Below are 16462 nucleotides of genomic sequence, written 5' to 3'. Positions count from 1 at the left end.
CTAGGAACTTGTTTACAATATCCACTCAACTGCATCTTCAAGCCAAGACTTCAAAATGGTGCCAAACTCTATTATGCCATGTCCCCAACATAAACCAGCGTCTGCATTAAACAAGAATTACTATATTGACTTATTGCTGGAGGTGTAGAGGATTTAATAAATAACTCATATGACTCTTTATAGATACAAACTCATTACTTAAGTGTTTCATTCTTCTCTTTATTTATTGCAGCTCATGCTTTTTAACAATATTATACTTTTATGGGGAGGATGCTAACCTAAGGGCATTGCTATGTCTGATCACAGGCTCTTTTCTTTCAATTTTGTATTTTTTTTCTTGAGTTTTGTGACCATCTAAAAATTTGGTGGCATTTGCTGATGTGTGCATTGTGTCACCACGGTAACTGCAGAACATTTCTCCATAGACATACAAGGAGTACTTCCCCCAGTATGATGTCACTGCAAAATATCAATATTTTCTTCAGCAAATGGTGGTTTTCAGATTTCAGAATGTGATGATGTGCGGATACTCTCAGATGGGGGCAAGATTCAGTTTTCTCTATTGATTACATCATATTTAGCCATGAAATATCCAAAAGGTAAATTTTTGTTCTCTATTTTTGATCTCTGTATCGAGCCAACAAGTCCGTAAAAATATATTTCTGTATCAATATTTTGACAGCAGCCCTAAACATATTGCACTTCAAAAGTCATTATTGTCACATCCCTTATTACACTCTCCGTCTTCACCTGTTGTGTGTGCAGTTGCCATGCGTCACCAGTTGCGAGTCGAACACCGTCCGGTTAGGGGGTGCTCTCACTGACTCCCTGTTGAGCTCCCTCTGCTGCTCCGGGTCTCTCAGCTGCAGCGTACATGGCCCAGCGTAGGGGGGTGGCTCCTCCCCGTCAGACAACGCGATGGTGGGGGGCAGCTCGATCACGCCGCGGGGCAGGTACGGGTAGGTGGGCTGGAACCGGCTCGCCCCATACGGAGACTGGAAGCGCGGGGGCACCGAGGAGGGCTGCAGTCTGTCTGTGGGCCGCGCACTGTACACCTGTGGCTGGGAGATAGGGATATGACAGTTAGAGTTTGGGGTATGTTATATGGACAAAATAACGTGGTATTTGACACAGAATGTGATTTTCAACATTAAATAGTAACATGCGGCCTTAAATCTGTGTAATCCCTCAGTTGTCCAAGTAGGTCCCACAGTGGTCCATGGGCTTTGTGTCTTATACTTGTTCTGTACAGCTCAACATCATTCTAAAGTTATTCAGGAAAGGGTCATTTCTGTCCTGTGAATGTGACTTTTTTAGTATCAAAGTCTGCTAAAATGAGAATCTAGTTTCGATACTAGTTTTAGTATCGATTATTATTTGATTTTCGATACTCTTGATAACCCTAAAAACAAGATATATTTTTTATTGTTACACTATGACAAAACAAGTTAGATTTTTTTGTATTAATGTTATTGCTTAACGTGGATATTTTTGTATGCATTGTGTGGGTGTATTGGGGGCGATGGTTGAACAAATGCACTAGTCAATATATTTTTCTAGCAAAACACATTTTCGCAAACAAAGATGCAAACTTATAAATAAAATAACGTTTCAGTTGTGCTATTAAAGCCCCACCATGTAACTTTTTAGCTAAAAATAAACTAAAGTAAAAGCATGTTTTCCATTTTTTTTGTTTTATTGCAATGAATTTTTTTGTGAACGGGCTTGCATCTTCACAAACTTACTTGGCCTAAAAAAGGGCCTTTCACCTACTTGACTCCATGGAAATGTTTTTGGCTATAATCTTTTAATCAGTAAAAGTAAAACTATGGAGAATGTTCTATTGTCTATTTCCATGGAATCATGCAGGTGACGTGCCACTTCCAGGAAGTTTCATAGTTTCGCTTTAAATGATGAACTTACCTCATTGATAGGCACATTAGTTCCCTCTGAGGACCACAGACTGGCCTCCTGTAAAAGATCAAATGTATTCATTCAGCTGAATCATTTGGAATTGAATTAGGAAACTGTCTTGAACTTGTCTGCTATTTTGGCCGACTTCCACCCATTTCCAGTCAGATCATATCTTCACAGATGTGCAGAGTAGAAATATCTAGGTGATCTTTTTATCCATTCATGCAGCACTAACGAAGCTGGAAGTTGGCCAATGTATTTGCATATGAAGTTAAAAACCAGTTGGACAAGTTTGCGAGCCAAATGAAGTTATGGTGGTAATGGTTTTAGGGTGAATTTACTTAGAAATTTATTTGACTATTTGAAAGGAGTTAAAAACGTAGCCAGACTTGTTAAACTGTTAATAAATCAGAATTGTTGATTGTAAATGTGTAGTGTCTGGTGCCATTGTCTGCTAATGTTAAACTCAAGATGGAAGAATGTATGAGTAAACATTTAGAATATATTCACTTGTTGTTGGAGATGAGCTGTCAGATGAGTTTATTTCTTTTGTAACTGCAGCTTGTTAGATGTCTTTCCAATGATAACATCACATTATGATCATTATTTAAGGTTTGGCATTGAACTTAGGACACTTGGTTTAACTATCTCCATATTAGTTCCAATTCTGCCTGCATAAACAAATGGAGTTGCTCTGAAATAGCTACATTGCTAGTAGGAAACATCTTGAAAATAAAAGTGAATCAAAGGGCTGAATGGTTTTGGAAAATTATATTTTACCTGCTTTTTCAGACAAGCATTGAGATTTATATTTTAATAACTGGATTCTGTTCAAATGGCATTTAAATATGTTCAGGAATATGAACACTTACAAATACAATCCCATGCATTTCAGAACATGTTTGTATGGGTCTAAACTACAGGGTTAGTAGCTTTTATACAAGACAGGATATTTTGTGCAGAAAATTATAGACATCTTTGTGATCTGCTGCTGCAAAACTGAGTCACCCTATTTTGGTCATTTTAATTAAACTAGTAACCGTGTTTTTTCAGAGTGTAGATTTTTAATGCCTTACGTTGGCGAGGGGTTGGTGCCTCCTCCGCTCAGTGCTGTGTCTGTGGATGAGGGAGCGGGCCGACAGTCTGTAGTGGTTCAGCAAACATGTGATGACCACTACCATCACCATCATCACCACCACGATAACCAGGATCTGCACAAACTCCAGCTGGGCTAAAGGGGGCACATACAAAGACAAGATGTTTAGACACAGTTCACCATACAGCGTGACTGGAACCAGGTACTAGCAACTTTAACTTTGACTGGGTGAATGAAGCTTTGTTGTGTAAGTCATCTGCATTTGACCAATCTTAGTGATGCAACGAGAAACCACTCAGGAGCAGAGCTAACAAAAGTATGGATACTAATGAAGTAGGGTTGAGCAAATACATTGATATTATTCAAAACTGAGATTCAGTGATGCCTTCTTTGCATTCAATTTATAGAGCATTTTGGGGACACTCAAAGACACTTTACAGCCAGCAATATTCATTCACTCCACTATTAGTGTAGCCACAGCTGCCCTGGGATAGACTGACAGAAGTGAGGTAGCCAAACAGCGCCATCGGCCTCTCTGACCACAACCAACATTTGCACACACATTTATACCAGGCAATGTGGATAGAGTGTCTTGCCTAAGAACAAAACAACAGTTTGCACTAGAGCTAGAAATCTGTTGGCTAATATATCGTTTGGCAGATATTTGCGCTTTTTAGTACATCAGCAAAAAGATAACAACACAAAACATGACTACACAACTCTCTTTTACATTTATGGTAAAAAGGGCTGTGGATAAATAAACTAAATCAAACCTACATATGGGCTCAAAATGATCACCAGAGCTTATCATAGGCCATTGGTTGCTCTGGATTCTAAACAATTGGTATCTGCATCCCCCCATCTCTCCCATCCAGAGCACTAACCAGGCCCAGCCTTGCCTGGGTCTTTTTGATGGAGAGAGCTGCAGCCAATCCTCTGTCAGTAAAAGAATGTGGTTTGGAGCATAGTTTGGACTTTGGAGGAAGAAAGTGGAATGGCACTGATTAAAAGTCTATCTTGTTTATGTTCAAGAAATCTATACTGAAAGCTATTTTTGAAGACAATATGAGGACAAACATTATGAGCCCAGATAATCAATACTAAAACTGTTAGCAAAACTAGATATTCATTTGATCAGGTATCAATACTAAAAAGTCACATTCAGGGGACAAAAATGAACCTTTCCCAAATAGCTTTAGAATGATCTTGAGCCGTATCATAACAAGTATAAGACCAGATAGACCTAGTATATGCCCACGGACCGCTATGGACCACTATGGACCACTATGGACCACTATGGACCACTATGGACCACTATGGACCACTATGGACCACTATGGACCACTATGGACCACTATGGACCACTATGGACCACTATGGACCACTATGGACCACTATGGACCACTATGGACCACTATGGACAACTGAGGTATTACACAGATATAAGGCCACATGGGAATATAAGAGAAAGTACTAACATTTAACCTTGAAAATCACATTCTATTGGAGAAAGAAAGTGTGTTTTATTATCACTGTGATGTTGGAAACAGTATTAAGTATCAAGTCTATTCCTAAGTGTCAAAATCAAGTTTGAAATTTTTGCATTGTGACAACTCTACTTCATAGATTGAAGTTATTACAGCTTTTTGAAACATGCCATCATGACACAATAGGTAAAAACTCTTGATTCTGAAACTAATTCAAATCAAGAACAATACTCAAAAGTCAAATCATTTGGCGCAAAATAAATGGTTTCACACATTTTCAACTAGACAAGATCACACCATTTGTCGTCACGTAGCGAACCAGTTTTTGCAGTGAGAAATTTGTAGACAGAAAACATTCTGCTTGCAGACCACATAACACTGTCTTTTCTGAAAATGTCAAACAATAAAAAAGACAAGAATATAATTTCATCTTCTGCCAGTGTCCTCATATGTGCAGCACAGACACTTCTTTGTTTAGAGCCGTCATTCAGACACACATTTCCACAGGGTTTCCCCAGGCTGTCCCCAGGGGCACGGGGGTGAGATGAGGGGGACGGGCTTTGGGGGTCAGAGGTCGCAGTAGAGTCAGACGTCGCGCCCTTCCTCCAACCACTCCTCTTCCTCCTCAGACACATTTGCACAGACAGTGAACCAGACATAGTGATGTGAAAGTGCTATTCTAGACATCACCTGACCACCCCCCCATTCATTAAACAGGAGCACAATGCAAAATACTATATCAATATGTATGAAGACCAGGGCTGCTATAGTCAAATACTATAGAATGTCTGTTCTTTGCAAATGAGGTCTACTTGACTGACTTGAATTTTAAACAAAGGTTTTGCCAGTATATATATTTTATCATATATATTCTACTGGTGAAGCAAAATTTTAAAAGTTCTACCAGTTTGCCTTTTTTTTATATTTGACCTATTTCAAGATACTTCATTTATATTTTGATGCAATTTCTTTTTTCAAGTATTGTTCTGTTCATATGGCAAAATTCAACAAAATACATACATGAACCTTATTAGTGATAGATGTTTTGCTAATACTAGTCAAAACAAAACCAACCAAACTCATGCTGGCTGGTGTATCCATTTTGGCAGTGTAGGGATCACTTCTGTTGTCAAGTTATAGGCACATACAGATTACTCTTTTTCAGCTGTACTTGATGTAAGCAGTTTAGAAACTCCTACCCTAAGAGTTCATGGAAGCATATGTCGAAACATTTGACTGACACAGTAAAATAATTCATATAGTTTTAAATAAATGATAAAACTACTTCATTTACAGTCACTGAACCAATCAAATTCTGTGTACTTCATTTCTGATGTAGATGCACTAGACTTTAAGTACCAGCTATAACACATTATTATAGTTTGCAATAACAAACCATTTCCAAAGAAAACACAACTTGCTATCTTTTGCATATTGAAGACTTCCTCTATTTGAATGTTATGATAGCTAACACTTACCTAAATTATCTATATACAAATTTGACTTCCAAATGTTGATCTCCCTCATGTATGCCTCTATTATGTATGGACTTGCTAACAGTACAGAAGCTAACAGTTTTTTATATATTAAAAATTCTGTTGCCTCATCATTTAATTTCCTTCCCCTGTAAGTAAAAAACAGCTCCAAGACAGTAACACCCATTATGACTTATGTGAAAAAGGAACTTAGTGTCACCACAATATCAACACAAATCAGAACAAAATATTGTATATACATCATAAAATACAAAACAAAACTTGAAAATCCCTAAAACAAGTATTCACAAATCAGAAAAGTGTACTTGTTGCAGAGCAGTTGTCTTTTTACTAACTTTTGGTAAGTATTTGAACTCACCACAAAGTTGCATTGGCACACAGTCTTCATGGTTGTGGCTTCCGGATGGAGGCTGCATTGTCTTTAAGCTTCTGATGAAAAAAATATCCTGTTTCCCTAAAGCTGTTCCTTTTAAATCCACTCATTCAACTTGGTATAGGCACTTGTATATCTCCAGGCACTTGGTAAAAACTAAAAAAAACTAAATCAAAACAAAAAAAAAGTAACTAAAGCTAAGATTAAGTCTACATATCCGAATGCAGTTGGTGTGTCCTCGTCTAGGTACACTCTATTCTGAATCTACTCAAGAGTTGCAGAAGACTTTTAGGCAAATTCCCATGGACAAGAACAGCTGAGCGACCCCCAACAAACTCCCCCCGCTTACAAAAGGCTTGAATGGGACGTCCCGTAAACTGCAGGGGGGGCACGGGGGGTCGCAGACAGATGGGGCTAGCCAAAAGACGTGGGAAAGAGAAACGCAAACTTGGACCAGACAACTTTCAGACATACACTCTAGACGGGTAATTAGCAAGAGACAAAACGCCATGTTGCACTATTGGCTGATTCAGACTATAGGCTTTACATAAGGGGTAAACAATGTAAAGCAGTGTGTTGCTCGTAAAATGTTAGCTAAACAATGTTGGCTTTCATTATGTCATTATCTATTGAGATTGTCAAGTTTATTTACGTTTCTATATATTCCTTTGATTAATCGAGACATTAGACTTATAATGCCAAAGCTAAGGCTAAGAAAGGCAGACCTACTTAAAATTACCTAAAAAACTAAAAGACCTCTCCCCCACAGAAAACCATCCAAAAAATTCCACCTTGAGAATGCTCAATCTTGTCTGACCTCAGGCATTCAGCAGGGTCGTGCCTGGTTAGAACTAGGATGGGAGAATGCTGGGAATACCAGGTGCCAGAGTGTGTCCTTATGCAAGACACTTCACCTGCCTTGCCTCCAATAAGTACTTGGTGTTTGTAAAAGTGACTATGTATATCTTCTCTAACAACTACGCCTGTTGCAATAAAAACTACATTGACTTATCGTTCAGTATATGTTAGATGGAACAATAATTTTTGATGGTCAATACATATCGTGGGGACTTTTTCTTAGTACTAGTCGGAAACTTTTTGTTATTTTTCCTGTTCTACAATTAGACTTGAGCTGTGGAGGGTTGAATAAATAACATCTATGACTCATTACAGATACAAACTAACTACCAAAGTGTTTCATTCTGCCATTTATTTGTTCATTTGGAATGTTTTTTGGAGATAATTCTACTTTAGGGTTATTGCATCAGTGTTTGTTTCAATATTATTTTTTATTGTCTATGTTTTCTTTAGCAATGTGTTATCGTGACGGGCCTACTAACAACATACTGTTCACAAAAAATAAATACAATCAAACAAACCATCCATAACTACCAATTATTTTTATTTTGTTACTTTTGTTTGTTTTTCTTTGTTTTAGAATGTCTAATAATGTTCTATTTGTGACCAAGACTGTGTAAAAAATATGAAAATTGCATAATAATTGTTTTGCATGATCATTTTGCAGCACACATTATCTGCCTCAGCGCTGTTAGATTGATTCCCAGCCCCAACAAGTTATTTATTCACATCCAATACTGCAGAAATGAATAAATAAAAAGATTACATTTATAGTTAAAATCTTTGTACATCAATGTTTAGGTCATTCGTCTGACTAAATCTGTGATCGCATGACTAGCTTCTAACCCCGAGTCACTCCACTTCCTCTTTCTCTGCATGTTTTTATTTATGGCATCCTTCTGTGGGAAAGTTCCTCCAGGACAAGCACACTCCACTGCCCCTGCACTGAAACTCAGAAAAAAAAAAAAACGCAAAAGTGAATGGCTTTGACAGTGACAAAATAGAAAAATCATGAAAGTGGGACATCTTCAAGCTCCCTTCATAGACTCGACTCATGGCTAATATTTGTGCTGTTGAAAGTAAAGATGAAGCAACAGAATCAACATATTGGATTAAGTTATAAGTCTGGCGCACACTGTTAGATCTGGATCATATTGTTTAATAATAATAGTCTCATATAGTGCTTTATTCATTCACTCCATGCTCGATGGTGGTAAGCTACTACTAGAGCCACAGCTGCCCTGGTGTAGACTGGGGTAGAAGTGAGTTTAACACTCTCTCTTTCAGTAAGATTAATGATAAATGAAAGCAGCCTTGCAAGCTCAAAGAATATGGCTAAGAAATCAAATATTCCAAAGCAGATATGTAAGACTCAAAATATTTGCTAACTAGGCCTACACAAAAAAAAAATCCACTGCAGGCTTATGATAAAATAGGATTAAATTTGGTTTGTTTAAAAGTAAAAAAAAATCAACATGACATAACACAATACTATTTTATGTTTAAGTTTTAACATGTTTTATGTCTTAACCAAGAGGCTTTGTCAATTCTGAAACATTTGTAAATTGAAATTAATTTTATTTCCTATCTTGCTCAGAATCCTTGTCTGCTTTGACTTGGTTGGTGGGAGTTTTGCGTCCCTAAGTTCCCACAGTGCGTCCGACTCGAGTGAGACAGGGGGCAAGAGGGCACCCAATTCGCTCCCGATTTACATAAGAAAAACTGAAATACGGCCAAGCAGTTCTGCTATGGAACATTTCAGAGCAGACTGTTGAGTCACTGGACGAGAGGTGGTGTTAGCAATGTCTGTATTTATTTTAATTTTTCTGTATTATTTTACAAAATGAATTGCTAAAGATTGTCGCTTGCTAAGTTAATGCTAAAGCTGTACCAGTAACACAACTGATTAGTAGTTGGGCTATAAAAAATACACAACATGATAGCAATGTATTTCCTTACTAAATGGAAATGATCATTTTGAAACATTCTACAGAGACCTAAAGATATTGATGAGCTAACAATGCTAACGTGAAAGACTAATGCTAATGCTAATAGTGTGAAGGCGTTTTCAATTCACACGGACCTTGACACAGTCCAGAGTATATTCTGACCTCACTAACAGCAGACAGCAACCTATGACCTTTGAACTACACTGACTGACCAATTAGAAGCCTGTATTTTTGGGTTGTGTCTGAATTTTTGAGAAAAACAAAACTTGGATTATAGGCTATGGAGACTTGCTACGAGGAGAGATGGATGTTTTGGAGATAAAAGTTTTGAGATTGAGATGGTTTGGACATGTACCGTGAATATAAGGTGCAGAGGATGGATAAATATGGTACAGAGGAGGAACAGTGAATATATGGTGCAAAGGAGAGACACAAATGATTCCCTGTAGACAAGGAAAACTGCAAAACCAGAACCATTGAAACCACAGAAATAAAATGCTATAAGTTAAACCAAGCAGCGCCTTCCGTGTTTTGTTACTATGACGACTTGACCACAATGTTATTCTTATGTCAATGTAATTCAGTGACTTCAATTGTCCATGAGAAACTGTCCCTTATAAAACACAATGTCATAAAAGCAGTTCATTGTCTGAGTAGCTGGTTGGACATTTTGAGAAAATAGCTGCTTTAAATGGTGGGTTGGACTGGTTGAGTAATGTAGATATTTTGGAGCAACCGCATTACAACGGTCTTCAGTGGCAATGGCTAACAGTGAACTAATGGACTGCAATGAAACACTAAATGAAGGAGCAGATACAGCTTAATACGGGGTTTATGGACAATGAAAAATGGTGGTATCCAGGAAGTAGACAAAAAACCTCATTTATAAAAATCTCAGTGTTGGTTTTGTACAATCTTGTTGGACTAGACTTTAAAATGTCTGCGTGCCAACCAGCAGCTAACATTCAAAACAAACTTTGATTTGATTTTGAAACTGGAACTTTAAACAATGGATGAAAATTTATGGATGAAAAGTATTTGATGTCAATATTGCAAATCTTTCAGTTATCACATCGACACACCAATTAGTAGATCCAATATCATAATCTAAAACCATTTTTATGTTATTTTTTATGTTATTCTTGTCCATCCAATTAAACTACCTACTACTACTACTACCTAATACGAATACACATATACCTCATATAACTTTCAGTCTCAAGTATCGAAGCTAACATTGATGCTTAAACAGTTTGAACACAATTTATGCTGAATGACAAAGTCTACCACCAACTAGGGTCGCAAGATTTGAGAAAAAGATGTGATATTCAATTATTTTCTTTTGTTTTAATATCTTTTTTATTTATTTTGAAAGTTTTGGCACACTAATTTCAGTTAATTTTAAACCCAAATGTCTTTTTAACAGAGACAAAACCAAAACAAACCCAAGCCTAAACTTTGTAGCAACATATGTATTTTCTTGTGATATTGATTACTGCACCGGCCAATACTGACATATTGATAATTATGTGATATATTGTGCAACCCTTCTAACATTTAAGAAGTTCAATATTGTCGCTATAGGAGAAGAAAGCAAGCATTGTTTTTGCCTATTATTCCAGTAACCTTCAGTCTAAATTTACAAGTGAACAAAAAATAAGAGGAAGTGTGTTGGGTCTTCCTGTCTGATGCATATGAAAATCCTACTTCATTAGAACCCATGTCTAGTCCCGGTCTAGCCCCGGTCTAGTCCTGGTCTCAGAGACTTGTCCTGAGGCTGTGGTTATAATGAGCAGGGTTGATTTGAATGAGAAAGACACCAGTCAGACGGAGTCACACACAGGTCACATGCACGCCCACAGAGGGATTCACGTGCACGCTCACAGTGTTTTAGTCTGTTCAGGATTTGGCTCGGGTTAGTCCCATTTAAATCTGGTTCAGGCCAAATCTATGGTCTATGTCTGGCTGGATGGTGTTGTATGGTAAAGAAGAGAAAGACGATGTATTTTCAGGATTGCCAGCAGGGGGAGTTGTTAGGATATTCCCCCAAAAACATAATTTGTGGACCTTAATTAGTCATCGTCAAATTTGTCACAATCAAAGCAATATTTGAACTTCAACCAAGACATTTACAGGCCCATTAATGATAAATTATATCTTTATTGTTAATGATAAAATGTTTTGAGATCTGTGCCTAATTCTTGTCACATAAAAAACTAAAGTTAGTTTGGTTTCTGTATCGATATGTTGTAAAAGCAACTCTTAGGGTCAAAATGAACCTGCTCTGTGCCGTCAGCGTCTAATCATAAAAGGCTTTCATTGTACATAAACCAGAAAGTTATGGTGGTGCTCTGTTAGCATGCTAGTTCTTAAAATTCAGCTTTGACTTCTAAAAGTTGTAAAATGCGCTCATAAACTCACTGTGGTGAATAATTAGGATTATTCCAATGTGTTAGGAAAGTGAGGAATATGTTTGAACGGGTTTTAAATGAATCCATTCAGGTTTCAAGATGTCAAGACCAAATATAGTCACTGCGTGTCTACGTTTGGTCACCAACACCTACTTTAAGAGGCACCAAAGAACCATCTTGCCCAGAATGTCCCCAAAAATCTCGGCATATAGCACTTTTCCACTTTCAAGACACTCAAAGCGCTTTACATCAAGGAACCACTCACCCACTCATACACACACATTCATACACCAGTGTACATAGACACTAGGACCAAGATGGATCAAGTGTCTTGCCCAAGGACATAACAAAAGCAGTCATCTGTGGGGGCTGGAATCGCACTGCCAACTTATGGGTGTCCAGAGCTGACTTGAAAGCTTGCGCTCTGGGTGGAGGTGAGTGTGAGTAAAACCAGTGGAGCTGGTCGGGACTCGTCGGCGGCAGACACAACAACATGACTCAGTGCCGCTGAATGAGACAGGGTTCATGCACAAGTCACAGCCACATTATACAGCTTACAGTTTACAGAAGGACGGACAAAAGGTGTGTAATTAGACCAAAGACTATAATATTGTCATTGTTCTTAATGGAAAATCGCTCATGGATAGGAGAGGTTCTCAAAGAGGGGTGTCGTAAAAGGCGTACAAAAGAATTACCATTTGTCAGACTTCGAAAAAGAATGTCATGCATTTCAGAGCATGTAAATAAATTTAACTCGACCAAATACTAGGCCTGTCACTACAATTACTATATCAACTTCAATGTAAGAAAGCTGGAACAATATTTCTAGGGTCAGTATTTATCGTGTGTACATTTTCTTTGCACTACTGGGAATTTTTTGGTTATTTTTTGGCAATGTGATAATAATAATTTTTATGACTCATTACAGATGCAAACTAAGTACTAAAGAGTTTCATTCTGTTGTTTATTTATTGTGGTTTAAATATGTTCTTGGGTTTTTGTGTCAGTGGTATAAATTAGTTTCAATATTATCGTTTATATTTTCTTCAGCGATATATCAAACTTCAACATTTGTTATTGCGATAGACCTACCAAATAATGTCATTTTTCTTGGCAGTATTTTTCACCCAGATGTACTACAAAGGGCGTCCAAAATAAGTACCGTTTGTCTTTTTTTTTTCCTTCCTTTTTTTAAGAATTTCATGCATTTCAGAGCATACAAGATGTGTAGATCAAATACTGTAAATTTGTCATTCTTCTTAATGTAAAACAGGTCATGGAAAGATGGATTGCAGAGTCTCCCATCAAGGGGTATTGTAAAGAGCGTCTAAAGGAATTCCCATTATTCAAATCTTTAAAAAGAATGTCATGCATTTCAGAGCACGTTTGCAGGCTTGGTAACTAAAAGGTATGCATACATTTTCAGACGAGATCAGGTATTCGCAGAAGATTTACAACCAAAATAACTGCAGTGTTTGCAACGTGTGAGGATTCAAACTGCAATTTTGATGAGATTAAAAAAGTTCAGCTTTGGGCCATATGTTATAATTTTTTCCCCCTAAATTATCTTTTTTAAGGAATTTGTAAAACGTTTTGAACAGAACGGTACTGTATATATACTTGATTGGCATTTGCTTACAGGTTCACCAAAAAATGTCTTTGATCAATCATGAGTTTGGTTTTAATTTTATTTTGTCTTCTTAAAAGTAAAAAGAAATGCCTGTCAATAATAATTCCCCGAATATAAACAATACAGACTTTTAATCATTGTCTATTAACGGAATAGTCAAATTTCTTCTCTTAAGTCTGAACTCAGCTCAAAACCACATGCTTTTCCTGACAGACAATTTCCCTGTAGACCTCTCCATAAAAATGACCAAAGCTGAAACAACTGACTCTCGCTCTTGATTCAAATTCAATTAACTGATCAGCTGTAATTACAACTAAAACCAAAGTTAATATCTTTCCAAAAGCACCCAGCCCCATGTCTGGCAATACCTTTATTGTTGGACACTGTTAAACAATAGCTCCTGGAGGATGCACCTGGTTTTGAATGGTTGGGGCTGTTGCCAGTTGTCGGCGTGTGCAGACTTGCCCCTCTCCCTGTGTTCCTCTCTGTATCGCTGTTATGGAGAGTGAGAGCGTGAGAGAACTGGCTTCAGACTAAACAAGCTCCGCCACAAACCCAAACAATTCAACCACGCAACCGCACCAAGACGATGCAATCAAGACGAGAAAGCCAGTGGGGATATATAGGCTATGCAAGATGCTTCGAAATTTTGTTTTTGCTGTTGGTGGAGGAAATTATAGTACTTGATAAACTGCAGTGTTTGCGATTTGCTAATTGCTAATTCAAATTGCGATGCTGATTTAATTGCGATTAAGCTAACCATAGCTGATATTTACAATCATTGAGTAATTTCAGTCAAAAAGACCTCAATCTAACTTTCACGAAGCCTTATTTAATCAACAACCCTCTCTCTATCAGCAAATAAGGGTCCTTAAAAACAATTATTTCATTAACAAAAGAGAGGGCCCGTAGACTGTTCCTGAGCTGGTAAGTGTCTGCAGCTGTGGAGGTGTTTGAACCCTGGATGAATGGCGGGGCGGCTGGGAAACTGGCACCGTGCCCCGGGAAACTGGCACTAAAACAAGGTGTGGAGGAGTTTGCGCGACAATACGGCAAGCAACGAGTGCCAAAAATGTGCCACCAAAAGTCAGGTGTCAACAAACAGGCAGACTTTGGCCTTATCAGAGTGGGGGGTATCAGATGTCAAATTCACATTAGTGTCTGAGAGATCTTTGTCAAGAGGGTAGAACAATGGGTTAGTGTGCCAACGCTGACGTTTTGATTTGATAGGGCATTCAGTTTTTGCTCAGTGGGTGTACACGTCTCTAGATAAAACTACACTTTCATTTAAGCAGAACTCAGTGTTTCCCCTGGTGTTTTTCTATAATTTTTCATTGTGGAGTTTCCCTTGCATTCATGCTTAAGAAAACTACCTAGAGAGTAGAAATATAATTGGTGGTAAAGTAGGAGTTGGAAAGCAGACCAAAATGTTGTGCTCAAGTAGGGATGGGTGATATATCGGTGCTAATACCAGTATCAGTAATTTCAGAGGATGCTTTCATATTCACCTTATTCTAGAAGTTGCCGTGGGCACCGCCATCGTCATTTGGGTTGAATTACTTTGCATGGGGCTGCAGATCTTGACAGTAAATAAGTTCTACAGGAAATACTACGAGGTGTTTTAAAGCCCCCAGAGAACTGCTGCAGTGTTGATTTGCTGATGAACATACAACATTTTACACAAATCAGCCTACTTTATATCATATTTTAGTGGCAAAACTGAACCGGAAGTGCCACCACAAAGAAATCGCAATTCGATTTGAAGCATTTCGAGGCAAAAGTGGCCGAGGCGGAATAAGGTCAATAGAGCTGCAAGGTTAAAAGTTACTTGTTGAGGTATTGTAACAGATGCATAATTCAGTACTACACATACTGCATTTATATTTACTTAAGAAGTCAATGCTTTACATTTTTGAAAATATTAGTTGAACCAAGCTTAACACAGAAACACTAAACCTGAAAAGCTTCATGCCTAAATTGACGCTAATAAATAGTCAAAACACAGTCAACCATTATTGTTTTGGATGTAGTTTGACTTTATCAGTTCTTTTTCCTTAACCAAAATAGACAGTGAGATTCTCGTTTCTATATTTGTTATGGTCTGTTGCCGTGTGCACAGACTGGTGTGAGATAAGGCCTTGATTTGGCCTTGAGACGCACTTATCAGACACAATGTATTTTGGACACTCCACATACTTCAAATGGAGACGTGTTCAGCTCTGTCTGGTTACGTCATGAAAACAATGTTGATTTTAAAGGAGTACTACGTAACCTTTCTGGTGGATGGTTAGCCATTGGAAATATTATTGCTTTACAGGGAATATTCCACAGTATGGCGTTAAACCTTAAGCTGGTAGCGGTTATGGATCATACCTGGACGACTGAGGGATTACGCAGACAGTAATAATGCAGGTTTTTCAATGTATTCTGGAACAATTAAGTTTAAGTTTAATGCATAAAAGTTACATAGAATGCTACGGTAAAATTAGTTACAATAGCAAAACCATTTTCGTTAAGAATTACTATAGTCAATACAGAAAAAAGAGGTTTCCAATGGGGATGTTTAACTTTGATTTAAACAGAAATCAGTGTTTCCCCTGCAATTTTTCTTTCATTTTTTCATTGTGGAGTTTCCCTTATTAAGAAAGCTATCCACTTTGAGAGTAGAATAGTAAAATGGAGTCGGAAAGGTTATTAAAATGTTGTACTCATGAAGGGATGGGCGAAATTCTGCTAATACCAGCTAATGCCAGTGTCAGTGATTTAGGGGGACGCTTTCATAGGTTTCCAATGAAGGATGTTTAATGTGGTTTATAAATCATTTTGGTTTATAAAAAAAGCTTACCTGTTTTATGCTATCAGATATTGTATTGCAAATTGAAGAACAGGCTAAACCCACAAAGAGTAACACAACCACCAACTGCTCTTTCCTCTCTCAATATCTCGATGACAAGCTAACAATTCTGCCACTCCACTCAGAGAGATCAGGAGTCTAACCCACAACCTCCTGAATAAGAGGAAGAGACAGGATAACCACTCTGCCATAGTAACAAAGGGAGGACATGCACACTCTACTCAGAGAGATCAGGAGTCTAACCCACAACCTCCTCAATAAGAGGCAGGAGACGGGACCACTCTGCCACAGTAACGCAGGGAGGACATGCACACAAGAGGTTAAATGAGATTTGGGTTGAACCAGACTTCTAAATTACATAATACTGTGCCATTTGCTTCTAATTATATAATGT

At 37.8% G+C, this 16462-nt stretch overlaps 1 protein-coding gene across 1 annotated transcript in view; it reads right to left on the bottom strand.

Annotated features, from left to right (window-relative positions):
- Positions 1 to 16462, bottom strand: part of pmepa1 (prostate transmembrane protein, androgen induced 1) — a 36810-nt gene that overhangs the window by 7224 nt on the left and 13124 nt on the right. The window contains exons 2-4 of the mRNA XM_033966878.2: positions 2991 to 3145; positions 1924 to 1971; positions 751 to 1061 (exon numbers count right to left, since the gene is read on the bottom strand). Coding sequence (XP_033822769.1) covers positions 751 to 1061; positions 1924 to 1971; positions 2991 to 3145 — 514 coding nt within the window. The remainder of the gene's footprint in view (positions 1 to 750; positions 1062 to 1923; positions 1972 to 2990; positions 3146 to 16462) is intronic.

The sequence above is a fragment of the Periophthalmus magnuspinnatus genome, chromosome 5 (assembly GCF_009829125.3).
Source record: "Periophthalmus magnuspinnatus isolate fPerMag1 chromosome 5, fPerMag1.2.pri, whole genome shotgun sequence".
NCBI lineage: Eukaryota > Metazoa > Chordata > Actinopteri > Gobiiformes > Gobiidae > Periophthalmus > Periophthalmus magnuspinnatus.
This window is presented reverse-complemented; position numbering and strand designations above follow the sequence as displayed.